This window comes from Amphiprion ocellaris, chromosome 16 (assembly GCF_022539595.1).
Source record: "Amphiprion ocellaris isolate individual 3 ecotype Okinawa chromosome 16, ASM2253959v1, whole genome shotgun sequence".
NCBI lineage: Eukaryota > Metazoa > Chordata > Actinopteri > Pomacentridae > Amphiprion > Amphiprion ocellaris.
In genome coordinates this window covers 5,979,411-5,993,880 of record NC_072781.1, presented here as the reverse complement: position 1 = coordinate 5,993,880, position 14,470 = coordinate 5,979,411, and the positions used below count along the sequence as shown (strand labels likewise).

The following is a 14,470-nucleotide window of genomic DNA, read 5'->3' as shown; positions in this document are numbered from 1 at the left end:
AACTGAAAAACATCTGACTCCAAAACAGTGTAAGTCACAACTAACTTTACCTTTCATTGTATTATATTTCCTGCCTCCTTCTTCCTCTTGAAGTTAAAATTTGAATAATTTCAGAAGTTCTGACAGAACTAGTCACACAAAAGTAAACTAAAGCCTGCAAGACCTATAATTTATATGGTCTACCTCTGTCAGGGCTCATTTAGTGAAAAACATTCTCCAATACTTAATAAGCAATTAAACTGACAATTAAGAGCAATTTTGTGGGTGCTAAGCATTTGTGTGTACTGAGGTGTTTTTACCTGGGTAGATTGTAGAGGGGAGTCATCCTTAAGCAGGCCACCACTGCACGTTTCCTCTGTTTAGACAAGACTTTGTGCCATGCAGGTTTTTTACTTCTCTGCGGGTGTTCCACCTGAACCCAAAAGCAAAGACAGCTAAATTACCATTATTACTGTTCACATACTAGGGGATAGAAATTAGTTTTAAGAAGTGATTTAAATGAATATCCTGATTTGGTGAGCCTGAGTTCCTTGGGCAGCTCATTCCAGAGTTCCAGTGAACAGGCATCAAGGGCACAGGCCCCTCTTGTCTTAAATGTAGACATAGGAAGAGCAAGCAGGTTTTTATTTAAGGACCTTAGGCTCATATATGTCTTAATCTGCATGTGCAGACTTTCTGGGTGAACAAAAACAACTTCAGTTTTGACAGAATTTACCAAAAAAAATTGTATTCAATCCTTCAAGTCAACATTGAACAAGACAGAGGAGTCCAGAGGTACTATTGGGCTGTATTAAAAAAAAAAAAAAAAAACAGCTCTTTGAAATTACTCTAAAGTGCAGCTCTATGTTACACCCATCCTGAAGTTAGAGATAAAGACATGTTCATAAAAGATAATCCTCTTGGCAGAATTTACAGATAGAAAAAGACACATCAGCAACACAAACTCCCACCAGGGGTGTCTTCACTTTATTGAACATACACGATTCTTTACTGTATGACGGCAGAGGATGGATGCGCTCAATGTCCTGTTATTTACAGTGGACACAAAAGCAAAGAATGGGGACTCTGTTCATACTCAATAAGGGATTTGTTTTCTATAGAATGGAAAAGCTCACCTGGTCCAGGTAATAAAGGACTCGACCTATTTCCAGAATCCTGTCTACAGTCCTTTGTGCATCATCGATGGCCCCAAGGTGAGTGGGATGTTCTGCAATGATCTCCTGCCACAAACTGTTTGATGCCTATAAAAACAAACCAAAAAAAAAAAAAAAAAGACTTATTTCTTTCTTTTGTACCAAGATGCGGACATTTCAGCCAGCCAAGTCAAATATTTTTACAAGGATTCTGAAGGGGGTCCTTAATTCAGGAAAATAAGATTTATTGCAATGAGAAAAAAAGAATTATCAACCACCTTTAACACAGCAAAATGCACGAAAGAATGACTGAATAAGATTAGTGGGCGAATAAACATCATAAAGGAATCAAGCTGTTGTCCTGAATGTTCTTTTTTCTATTGCTTTTAATTTCCTTGGTTGAATTATCATACAATGAACAACAATGAAGTCTTACTGCCCACCATTTCACAGCAAAAAAAACTTCATTAAACCAACAAAGGAGGGTTCAAGGGCTATGCAAAATCAGGATCAATTTTCTTTTCTAAAAAGTTTGTGTATGCTAATGACAATGAATGACTTATGAATAAACATAGTTATCACTGACTTATGAATAAGGAAATGCTGCATGCATATTTCATACAGTGTGGCGAGAATGTCACATTCATGTCTCTGATGAACAATAAGTCATTGACTGGGATTATTACAGCTTTGGATTTTACAGGCTACGAGAGCATTCTCCAGTTTAATTTACCAGACACTTACTGCACAAATTAAAAGTTGCATGTACTCGAGCATGTCAATGAATACACAGAATGTCTACAGAATGTATAAAAAATATGCAAAACATGCTGTGTTTGTTCTCTAAGGATAGTCCATAAGAGGAATTCAAACAACCACTATGTACAAGTCAAACAAATATAATCCACAATAATATGCTGTAACACAGAGGTATGTATTTATACTTGCATACGGTACAGTTGTTTATAACACCCAATGTAGAGACAGCCCTTACCTGATTCTGAAGTTGTATGAGGCAATTTAAGATATGCTCTCGGATCTCATCTTCAGTATTCTTCTGTAGTAAGAAAAAAATTGCCAACGTTGAATATACTAGATAGTGAAATGTGCATGATTTTTGTACTGTGCAGGAAACCATCAAACATCCAAAAGAAGCAACATAGTTTTGAATGGAGAGGGTCTTCAGTATTGATAATGTCCACATTAACAACTGACCTGAGAGAAACTGTTCTTAGCCAACATGATCAGGCTCTGGTCGACTGGAAAACAAACCCTTAGTCCCACAGGTACCAGCCTCTTTATAGAAGCCACAATGAGAGAGGTTTGTGTGGAATAGCGATCCCCCTTCCGCTTCATCCTCCTCCTGTCATGGTCAAACTGAGTATTGGAGAGTCGTGAAGATATTTTAACTTTTTGACAGTTTACTATTATTGGGATTTCCATACAACTGCTGCAACAGATGCAGTTCTTGCAGATCAGTGCATGCATAATCAAAACATTAAATTATAAATATGGCTGACCTTGGCCATTTTGTCATTATTGACTAAGAAAGCCAAGTTGTTGATTTCATTTTGAACCACGTAATTCTGCTCCTCCCATTTGAAATTCTGTTGTAAAAACACAGGTGGAAAAAAATGGTTTATGTGGTCCAATATTCACCTGCATAGTGTTGACGTGAAAAGAATAATTTAAAAACACTATGTGTCATTCTCACATGAGATTTGGCCCAGAACATAAAGACCTCTGCCACCATGCTGAACAGCTGCTCAGCCTCCGGGTTTGGCTCTTTCAGCCATCTGGCTCTGAAACAAGACGGAACAAAACACATTAACATCACAGAATTTACTCCTGTAAAGCTTAACATGCGCCTCAAATAATAACTAAAACAAGCATGTAATGCCATGAGCTTTATTCTTTTTGTACCGCCCAAAACATGGTTATTTTTTCTGTATTTTTTACTGTTATAATTTACCTGTGGCTGTTGAAATCAATCTCCATGGTGTTTTATCATTCTGACATAGTAACACAGGACATTTGGAGTCTTAAAGGTTTTATGCTCATATAAAATACAGTAAAACAAGTTTCACTTTCAGTTGAGTCAATAAATACTTTAAGTTACTACTGGAGTTTCTAGCCTCAGAACATGGGCTTACTTCTCCACATCTAAGTTCCTTTGGTTAATGCCCTACCGGTTAGAATCCACAAACGGGATTAGGAGAGGATAGAAGGCATAGAGGTCTCGGACCAGCACAGTGAACTTCTCCTGTATCTGCAGCTCTGCTTCAGAGGTACAACACCCCTCGGCTTTCATCTGCTCCTCCTCTAACGACACACATTCCGCTCTCTTTCTCAACTTCTCCATCAGTGGCAGGAAGTGGCTCTTTAACAGCTCAGTGTGGGCTTTGCATAGGATGGGCTGTGAAAAAACTGACAGACATGAACGACAGATGTTAAGAGCATTCATTACTGATGTGAAATATATATATATATGTTCACACCACAAGCACAGGATTGTGATGACCAGAATACCTGCCAGCTGTTTCATCCAGTCACCCTGGCTAGCACCCACATGGTTGTGGATGATACGGAGGATGTGGCCAAGTAGGTCACTAGCATGCTGAGGAATGACAGAGGTGCAGATTGAGCTGCCTGGCTGGCCCTCGGGGCCCCAGTACCACCAATGGGAAATGTAGCTGCACAACATGGGCAAGGTGACCTCTGTGACATGGATGTATGGCGTCTGGCGAGCTCCAGCACCAGCTGCTGCCAATTCCTCCACTTCCCAGAGTGCCTGTCCCAGAGAAGGCAGGAGAGGACACATGTCCTCCACCTGATCTGGCAGCCCCTGGTCTAACAAAAGAGGTAAGAATCACTGAAGGTGCCCAACATTAAATGGGTAACTCTGAAAAGTATCAGTATGCATACACTATTTTAATTACCTTTTTTCTCAGTTGCACTCATAGTATTGTAGATGGAGTAAGGGTTGCTTTGGTTTAGCACTGGCTCCAGGAAGCATACTGGAAAAGCCCCAGTTAGAGCAGCCAAACAAGCACCTGCTGCTGACCTGTGCCTGTATGGCAATGCAGCGTTAGAACGTGGACAAGGCTATGACTGATTAATAGTCAAATCTTATTAAATCCTTTAAGGTAGTTTTGCTAGCTATGTCTACTCACGAGTTGCTTTCTTAGTGTTTCAGGTTCAAACACTTTCTTGTATCTTAGTCTGGACTTAATGTATTTCTTAATACATATGTGTAAGGCCAACAATGTGTAGACAATATATTTCATAAATTCTGAGATCATACATTGTAAGTGTAGTACAAAAAAGTAGTTTAGTAAACAATTAAGAAAGATGTACAATCTGTTTAAACAAAAGTGTTTTAAACAAAGCATGTAAACAGAAGAAAAATAACAATAAAAGAAATACCCATCCATGTAAATGCTGCTACTGGTTCCAAGTGAGTAGAGACTGTTCAAGATCCTGTAACTGGACACCTGGATACCGCCAACTGGAAAGACAAGGTAAGACTTAGAGCGGAGATCCCTCTCTCAGTTTTCTCTCAGACACAGCCAATGACACCAAGTACGTAAGCTGATAGCATTCAATCAGAGTGATTTACAAGCTGGATGCCTGCTGATTCAGTTAATTAATGATTCGTGGAAGGTCAGGATATTAGTGAAGGAGACAATCTGGTCCTGCTGTTCTGTGGTCATGACTAAGACACTTAATGAGAGCTGGTTTCAAAGATGTGGAAGGTAAGGGGTTGAGGGGAGGGAGTCCCCAGGTGATTTCCCAGCTGTTCATCCAACTCCTAGGTATATGGAAGTAAACGAGTGAGACTACTTAAAATGCACATGGTGGCTGTATGTTTACTATGCTGATATGATAAAAGAAGGAATCCAAACAAGCTACACTTGTAACTGTGTGTTTTAATTTGTACCTTACCAAGGAGATCAGGTCCATAGTTCTGGTTGCCAAGATGATGGAAGAGTGAAGTGAGGGTAGAGATCAGAATTGAGGTGGTGTAGTTGAGAATTTTGGGCACTCCTCTGGTCAGTTGACTTCTACTCTGAGGCAAGCAGACCAAGGTCTCAGAAAGCTTTTCCACAGTCATCTCCAAATCAGCTGCAGCTGCCTCGAAATATGAATGCAGAGATGTGTGGATGGACTCTGGGGCTGACTTCATCAATGTCCTAGGATGAAAGATTGACCAAAAAAAAAAAAAAAAAAAAAAAAAACACAATAAAGATTGACAAAAAAAAAAAACACAATTTCTTTGATTTGGAAAATACTGAATGATTTGTTTTCTACAAAAACAGATATTGTAAAAGGAACAATATGAATGAAAAGTGTTGAAAATCCATATATCACAAGTTTTACACTGCATTTCTTTTGGCTGGCTTTAATAAATGGACTAAATCAGTTGCTAATCTATCCATCAGACAACTCTAAATGGCATCAGTCTCTTCTGAGCTAAAAATCATAGTAGTGTCATGCTTCAGAGGCATGGTCCTCGCGGAGTAAAAGTGATATCAACCACAATTAGATAGCATCAGTGTATCAGTGGCTCAATTACACCAGTCATCTCATCCTTAGACATGGTGGTGCGACACTGATGTGACTGCAGGCAAAGCGAAAAGATCGATTTAAGCAGAGTGTGACAGTAGTGCCATCTAGCTACCTGGCATCAAGGGCTTGAGCCAGAACATGAAGGCAACTTGCAACTGAAGACGCTTCGTTTCCTGAGAAAACACACACTGTATTCAAATTATGAACATAAATATACGGGCAAAACAAATGTAGCAGCCGAACAAACATAAGTAAGCATGAGTCAGATGAAATGTAATTGAAGCAGAGACAAAATCTCAACAATAAATAGACACAATTGTGGAGAACCAAACAATGAACAAAAGGAATAAATGAACATCTGAATAAGCTTTATTTCCACGCCTTCCTTACCAAAGAGTGAGATCCTGTGTCTTACTAGAGCTGCAAGCTTACAAAAGAGGCTGGATGTGAGCAGAAAATACAAGTGAAATAATGAGGAGAGAGGAGTGGGAAAGTAATTGCAGGACACCAAATCAGAAGTAATGACAGCACAGAATGATGAGGCTTTTTTAAAATTTTTTTTACTGTTCATTTATCATGCAAAACATGCAATCCAAAACAACCTTAAATACAAGAACATAAACATTTTAAATAAATTAATAAAAAGGGGTATGTTTTGTGTGGTGTGACACATACCATGCAACCATCTCCTTTTCCTTTTTTGATGCATGACTTTTATTTTCACTTGAGGAGAGAGAAGCGGACAGGAAATATAGACGATGGCTTTTCATGTATTGTTCCAAAAGAGGAAGGATAACCTGATGAAAGAAGAGACAATGGTCACTTTACAAACCAACATGTACTAACTACATTCCCTTTAAATTTCTGGACTAGCTTCAGTTTAATTTGGAAAAAAAAAAATACTATGTTTGACAACATCACAGACATAGTGCCCCTGCTTTTCGCACTGCTTCATTAAAGCTATAACACACTCCCAAAACTTGCTGAGAGGAATAATTCTAACTGATCATTTTTATGCACCGAGCACCATTAGATCAAATATATGGTAGAACTCTTGCTCAACACTTCGATTCCCCAGTTCAGCCTGAAAGTTCGAACTCTGTTGGTCATGACTAGAATTTTTTTAAAGTTCTCAAACATTAAGCAATGCCTGCCGCCTGTTTGACATGAGTTCAGTGATGAACTCGACAAGTATAAAGCCCTGCCAATTCAGAGAAGATGTCAGACACAGGCATGCATAGCCATGTGAGAGCGTGGCTGAGTGGGAGGTACGGGGTGTAGAGATGTGAGGCATCACTGTCCATGGTCTTAGCTGACTGGGTCTGACTCAGGGGGTCCCATCAATGAAAAATATACCCTTTTTATTCGCTGCCTCCTTGGAGGCACAGCAGTGTGGGAAGCTTTAATCAATGTCCTGATGGCAATCGACACGCCCACATGGATTTCCAAAATGGTTAAATAAATTACACAGCCACAACGGGTTTTACTAAGAGGGGTTGCCCATGGCAACCATTCAACAAAACTAATTAGTTGACGTAAATGAAATAAGAAAAAAGGGAAATGAGAAGAAATAAAATGGCACTGGTTAAATGAAATTGGAAAGGGGCTAAATCAACGTCAGAGATTTCTTATCGGAGGGTAGACTCGACTGTGTTCAGATATGCATTTGAGCTGACGCAAACCTTGTGAAAAAATATTATTGGTTGCTGGTGTGGAGCCTTCTCTCCTTTAGACATCTGTCCTCTGGCTTGCATCACCTCTGGAAAGAAAAACACTGATTAATCAACCATATGCACCGAAACGTTGTATTATTAAGTATATGTCTAGTATAGTACATAACAAATGTGTTTCTACATAATATTCACATACAAAAGACAGGTTTGCATACTCAAAACTGGTGTTAACTATTCTATGATGGTACTAATAAAAGTTACCTTAAGACTTCCTGACAACAGTTAGTCATTATTTAAAAAATGATCTGTGAAAACTCAACGTCCACTTACAAGACCCAGTGATATGTTTAAATCCTTACAGTATCATACTAACTACGCATATGTCAGTGGTTTGCAAAAGTCTTGCACATGTTCTTATTTTTTGTCATTGCACTCATATACACTATTATGTTACCAAGCTTCAGCACAATCTCTTGGGCCTCCTCAGTGTGAGACAGCAGTCGCTGAAGCAGAGCGTATCCAAAGCAGTTGGCCATGGCTGGAAAGTCCATTTCCACTGTCTTCCGATCCCTAGAGTGAAATCAAATTTTAAAAAAAGCACAGTGTAATCTAAACTATTTATTTTATTGCAAGAATTTCTAAGCAACGATGAAACAGGAAGACAAAGAGGCAATGCAATTATCTTATTCAGTTTTGGTGTATTTCAGGTAGTGACCTGTACTAGAGGTTATTATAAAAAGAGGCTGGGTTCTGATTGCTAGGCTGCCTTCTAAACAATGTTAAAAAAAAAAAGCAATATCCCTATGACATGAAAATAGAGCACCTTATTGCTTTCAAACTAATACATACAGTATCACACTGACAATGTGTAATCATGAGCTTATTCTTTACTCACCTCCACACAGTGTAACCATTTAGCTGAAGGAACTTGAGGATATCCTGGGCTCTTTCTCTGAATTTGGTCTTCTCCTTAGCAGTTAGTGTATCATAGGGTACAAGCATTGAATGGCCACCCCCTCCTGAGATTAAAAATGGGTAAAATGGGGCAATTTTGCTTGTTTCGGAGAGGAGAGGTTCAGAGAAGAGAGGTTTGGAGAAGAGAGGTTCGGAGAATAATATAAAGTTGTTGTTGGTACCTTTAGTCTCCAGTTCCAATTTCTTCTTCTTAGCCCAACAGTTGTGGTAGTTTTCAGCCAACTGTTCAGCCATGGCCTAAAGAATAAAAGCACATTATAACTCTCATTACAAATATGCAGAACTTGTTTATATTCGAGAAAATACTATTTGAATGATCCTGGGGTACCACACAATGTGAATACATCTTTGCTTTGCACAAAAAAGTAACATAAGTCAATCAGAATGCAATTTTGACATAATTTAACATTGTACACAGTATTCTTATAACTTACACACTGGTCCCATGATAAGGTGATGCTGCTCACGTCCATAGGTTTGGGGCTGAAGGTTGATGCTCCTTCAAAAGACAGCTAGTGCAGACAACAAATAGCTGATTACTTAAAAGAAAAAAATTGTTAGCTGTAATTATAATTTTAAAAAAAAATTGTCATCATTGTCCAAAGGCTAAGTAAAGTTGGTCTATGAGTGCATTTACCTGTCCAGATTGAGAGACCTTGGGTGTGCAGGCATGCATGCCAAATGCATCTCCAGCTTTAGTCCTCTCTATGGTCCAACCAAAGGCCAACATACTCTTTACTGTCTCTTTAATGCCCCAGCGGTATGCATCTTTCTCCTGGAAAATCCCCAAATATATATAAACTGTCATCTCAAACTGAACTTACTAGGTCATCAAAGGACAGCAGAAGAGCAGAACTTGCTTCAACTACATTGCTATTTCAAAAACTCAACGTGGCAAGTTTTGTAATGAAGGCAGTGGGGTAACAATTCAAAAACCACGAACCGAAGCATTTTAATCTTTCATATTACATACACCACATTTGGTATGCAAGTGCCTCTGAGATCCGTCAGTTCACCACTTTTATTATTGAAGAACATTTGAGTACACACACACACACACACACACACACACACACACACACACACACACACACACACACACACACACACACACACACACACACACACACACACACACACACACACACACACACACACACACACACACACACAATAAAAAACGATTTCTCACTGTACCTTCTCAGCCAGAGCCCTGTACGGCTTGAGGAGAGGGTGAACCTTGGTGTTCTCACAAAGCTGCTCCCCATGAACCCAGCCGTTGGCAAACTGACAGCAATAACACAGAGATTCACTAAAAATCATGTAATAGGAAGTATGCAGACATCAACATATTAAGTCAAGCACATCACACTGACTTATGTTTGACAGTGTCACAGACAGAAATTATCTAGAGGTGTATTCTTAGGTGGTTCAGTCAAGGCCAGGACCAGAGTTATCAGCTCTACTCTGTCAACTTTAACAGGTCATTCAGATGTAAAGTATAATGAGTGAGTTAGTGAGATATTACCTTGTCTAGTGACCACTTCTCATGAGTATGCTCTGCATACTTGTTCACTACAAGCTCCAGTCTCTCTGGCACAGACACACTGGTACAGGGAGAGAAATACAACATGATTTTGCCTTTTAGCAAAGGATCACATCTGATTACGACTGCACATTATTGTTTCTATTTACATTTTTTACACTACAGTACTCCGTGTTAATGTTAATTCTATCTACCAAATTAGAGCTTACACTTCTCTTTGAGCAGCACAGGAAATTTTCAAGAGATACATACTGAACATATTTTTTGTCAACAATTGATCAATAAAAATATCCCTGGTCAGTGTCCTACCTGGCGGTATCTACAGGTTGGGGGTCAAAGTGTCCATCTGTGTCCATTAAGTTTTTTTTCTCCATTTGAGACAAACAGCTTGGGTCCATATGGTCAGGAGGCAGGGCCTTGGCCACAGCAGCCAGGCACTGAACACACAGCCTAAATATCTGAGGCTCATACGGCTCCAAAGTTTTAGAAGGAAGAGGGTGTTGGACGCAACGTATGGAAAAAAAGGAACAAAAGACAACATACAATGAGAGTAAGACTGTGGAAGATGGACAGCTACATCAGACAAAAAAAGTAAAAAATGTAGAGAACAAAATGTGAAATTATTCAAGAGATTTCAAAGTCTAATGGATCCAGCCTGTCATCTTACTCCAAAATCTGTGAAACTTCAAGAAATTGCCTTGATCCTCCACATTGTTCTGACTGCCATATAAGGAAACAACACAATGGAAGATCAGGTTAAGTCCGGACATTTAGGAACTATCTTTATATGGACTGCAAAAATTCAGTTACACAGACAAACCTGTGATACTCCTGAATAATAAGCTGGTCAGTGATCATCTGATTTTTTCCAAAATACTCCTACTACAACTCGAATCAAGTTTGGCATATTGCAGAACTGGCATTCAATTGCAGATTTGCATTTGAAGTTAAAAAAAAAAACTGTAATTCAAATTAAATACTAGTTTATTTAATTTGAATTATCAATTTAATTGACAAGATTAAGCGGTCAAAAAATTGCATTTCAACTGAACTTTATAGAAATTTCTTGTTGACATGGTATTATGTAATCAGGTCACAGCAAAAGAGCAATAACACATTTTTGTCCGAATATAAATGAACAAAGTACAAAGTGATCTAACACAGAGTCAGGTCTGCATGCTCTTGGACAGTGACACAAATTTCATTATTTTAGCTCTGTATACCACCACAATAGATTTTCAAATGAAATGATTAAGGGGTGATCGAAGCACAAACTTCATAAATTCAAGGGCTTTAACAAAATATTGCATTACGAGTTTAGAAATAACAGCAAATTTTACTGTCATCACAGGGTTAGTAGCAATTTGACAACCTTTTGTGGAGGTGTACAGAGGTAAATAGTCTACTGTATCCCAAAACAAACTGGTGATATTTCATATTAGCCACAAGTTTAGCTGCTATGAAATTTTGCTTACATCACCAGTTTTCCATTCTGTGCAGTTTTACTTAAATTTCCACCTTCTGTTAGAATCAAACTATAATAAGCATAATATAACAAAAAGGAAACCTGAAAAACAGTGCACTTAGGCTGCAGTACATAGATTTAATTGTACTATGTGCTGTGGGCTCAGGCTCCAAGTCTGTTTGATGAAGTCACGAGAAGTTGGAATGACTTGATGAACTTATTTATGTATTTATTTATTTATTATTATTATTATTATTATTATTATTTTTTTATTTTTTTTTAACTTTTTTTTAAACTTTTTTTATTTATAACATTTTTTTAAAGGAACAATGAACAGGGGAATCATATTCCCAACATCAACAATGATACTAGCAAAATAAATAAATAAATTAAAAAAAAAAAAAAAATTATATGTATATATGTACATACAGACATACATACACTTAAAAATAGACATAAATAAAGGAAATGATAATAAGGTAAATTAGAGAAATAAAGGCAGAGATGAGGGGATGAACTTATTTTTATAATGTTTTCCTGTTCTGAATCTCTCAGGTAAGTGTCTGTCAGAAATATTTTGGTGCGTGCTGCAAGTGAACTGAAAGAAGACCGACTTGTTGATTCGGTCTCTCACATTTCCAACAAGTCTGTTCAAGACTGGGACGTTTCAAACGGATTTATGAAAAATTTACACTTAATCTGAAGTGTGGTACATCGCCCTCCACTCAGGTTCTCGAAGCACATTGAAGGAGAACATCAGAAATGCATTTTGCCATTTCTCCTGAAATAGACTTGAGGAGGATGGAAAAAGAAAAGTGGTGGGAAATCAATGAAAGGATTACTGTCAAGAAAACAAACATTTTCTTTCACTTTCTGCAATCATTTTGGTACTCCAGGACGATCTTATTCCAATTTTAAGAAATATTAGTATCATATAAAGATTGATGCAGGTATTCAGTATGGTTTACCTTCTTTGCCAAGGCCTTAAACACCCCCCAGAACAACTTTCTAGACAGGTGCAGTTCCTCTTCAGAGGCCATACCCTGGTCACCCTGCCCGCCAGCTTGACAATAGTACCTCCACCTCTGCTCATAGTGACTGGTGAGTAGCTGGTAGATTTAAGAAACAATCAATCAATATATTTCCATCAATACTGTGGTAAACTGCAATTAATGTATCTACCTTTAGTGACATTTTGCTGTGGTCTGAGAGATGGAGAACATCAAACACAAGCCGTCGGAGAAGAGGCTGCATTATGGATGGTTGGAGTTTGCTGAGGACACCAATGTGTGCAGAATTAGTCACAGAAACAGTTACATTCCACATCCAACAAAACCACAAACACACACAATGAATGTTTTGACTGATTATCACATCTTGGAAGAATGACACATATAATTCAGCAGATGCCATGGGCAAGATGTTAATTTGTTAGCATGTTGATTAAATTTGGTAAATTATGTCTGAATTGGGCAAAACAGGCTTCACAGTGATTCACTAAATATAATGAGTGGGAATAAGAGTGCACTGTTGTGTCTGGATCAGTAAACTTGTTGGTGTTTCTCATTTGTCTTCTCAACATAGGATTTTGTCAAAGAGCAGAATGAGAATGAGTTTAGTGGATTTAGGAAAGTAATGGCAGAATAAATCGTGACTTAGGAGCAGAATACAGATAATGCAGCTAAAAAAAATAACACTGTATTATAAGGATTTGCTCTGATAGCTGGCTCCATTTAAGACGATGTTGTAAATAAATGTGGTGGACATAACTGCCAAAAGAAGTAGTTGAATAATGTGTTCTTTCTCAAGGGAGAAGCAGCACATTCTTTGTTTAAATCTCTAGCATTTAACACTCAGATAACTTGAGAAGTACAAACACTTGTCCCATCAGTGTTATGTTACGCTATGTGAAGCAGTGTTATCCTGTGACTTCATGCCCTTGACCTCTAACACTATCCGATGATCCATCATACTAGTTAAAGACTTTACCTGCACAAAGCCAACAAACAATCTTCAGCAGTGTCTCTCTGAGCCTTGGTCAAGCTAAGCGCCCTTGAGAGGTGGTAGACTGCCTGGATGAGAGAATCAACCAGCATGATATGATCCTCTAAGCCAAGGAACAGAGCTGAACACTTGGTAAGAAGGGGAAGAACAGCCGTGCACAAGTATCTATTGAGGGCCAGGGCCATATCAGTGGATCCTAAGTCTGCCTGTAATGGAAAAAAACGATTGCACTTAAAGAGAGTTCAGTTAACCAAACTGAACTGAATAGGACATGGAGCTAGAAAAAACAAATACGGACCACAAAGATGAATTTCTCAATATTAGATATACATTCAGAAAAATGCATTATTTTAATAATTATGTAAAAATGACAGAGCTTCTTACAAACACAGACCACAAGTAAAAAAATCAAATGTTGTTAGGATTGGTGCATACTATCACATTTAAATGACTTATTAGAAGATTACACAAAAATGATTTCAATAACTGAGTCTTATGCAAGCTGGAGATGCAGTTGATCACTACTGATATATAGGAGGATATTTCAACAGTCATAGTAATGTTATAACATAGTTCTGATGAAGCTAGGGACACGGGGAGAAAGAGGTGGATATTTTTAATTGGTTCCTGGACACAGCTCCGATCAATTTTTAAGTCACCGGTCACTCCTGTAACCCTACACTGAATCACTTAAGCAGGTGAAGGGGTCAACAAAAAAAAAAGTTTTCGTGCTCACAGTGTCAAGCGAGACGGCTGCCTGAAGGTCAGACAGAAAGCCAACTTCTAGAAGGTGGAGAAGAAAGCTCTGGTTCTCAATGCCATAAACCCGATCCAGGAACAGAACCATAGCTGCCTTGTGGTCAGGGCAGAACACTGTAGATAGATCTGGCTCAACCAACTGACCATCTGGACAAACAAAACAAAAGGAAAATTTCAATCCAAAGACCAAAATCATATTAATCTAAAATGTATTGTACATCTGTGTATACTATGCGGATCCATCTCTGTGTGAGACAGTGATTTAGAGCTTTTACAACTAACCTCTTGTAGATGCCTCAACCAGACTGCATCATTTTTCTACTGGAGCTACAATAACAGTGAAACT

General features: G+C 38.4%; 1 protein-coding gene across 1 annotated transcript in view; it reads right to left on the bottom strand.

Moving 5' to 3' along the window:
- The window catches only part of ryr2b (ryanodine receptor 2b (cardiac)), a 64,653-nt gene that overhangs the window by 21,334 nt on the left and 28,849 nt on the right, over nt 1-14,470 (bottom strand). The window contains exons 49-75 of the mRNA XM_023289765.3: nt 14,102-14,271; nt 13,351-13,571; nt 12,544-12,634; nt 12,330-12,470; nt 10,206-10,369; nt 9,879-9,957; nt 9,548-9,637; nt 8,988-9,125; nt 8,785-8,862; nt 8,512-8,587; nt 8,271-8,394; nt 7,830-7,945; nt 7,385-7,461; nt 6,378-6,499; nt 6,093-6,142; nt 5,815-5,875; nt 5,079-5,326; nt 4,560-4,641; nt 4,073-4,203; nt 3,663-3,983; nt 3,323-3,560; nt 2,848-2,935; nt 2,654-2,740; nt 2,349-2,510; nt 2,128-2,190; nt 1,116-1,241; nt 300-412 (exon numbers count right to left, since the gene is read on the bottom strand). Coding sequence (XP_023145533.2) covers nt 300-412; nt 1,116-1,241; nt 2,128-2,190; nt 2,349-2,510; nt 2,654-2,740; nt 2,848-2,935; nt 3,323-3,560; nt 3,663-3,983; nt 4,073-4,203; nt 4,560-4,641; nt 5,079-5,326; nt 5,815-5,875; nt 6,093-6,142; nt 6,378-6,499; nt 7,385-7,461; nt 7,830-7,945; nt 8,271-8,394; nt 8,512-8,587; nt 8,785-8,862; nt 8,988-9,125; nt 9,548-9,637; nt 9,879-9,957; nt 10,206-10,369; nt 12,330-12,470; nt 12,544-12,634; nt 13,351-13,571; nt 14,102-14,271 — 3,457 coding nt within the window. The remainder of the gene's footprint in view (nt 1-299; nt 413-1,115; nt 1,242-2,127; nt 2,191-2,348; nt 2,511-2,653; nt 2,741-2,847; nt 2,936-3,322; nt 3,561-3,662; nt 3,984-4,072; nt 4,204-4,559; nt 4,642-5,078; nt 5,327-5,814; nt 5,876-6,092; nt 6,143-6,377; nt 6,500-7,384; nt 7,462-7,829; nt 7,946-8,270; nt 8,395-8,511; nt 8,588-8,784; nt 8,863-8,987; nt 9,126-9,547; nt 9,638-9,878; nt 9,958-10,205; nt 10,370-12,329; nt 12,471-12,543; nt 12,635-13,350; nt 13,572-14,101; nt 14,272-14,470) is intronic.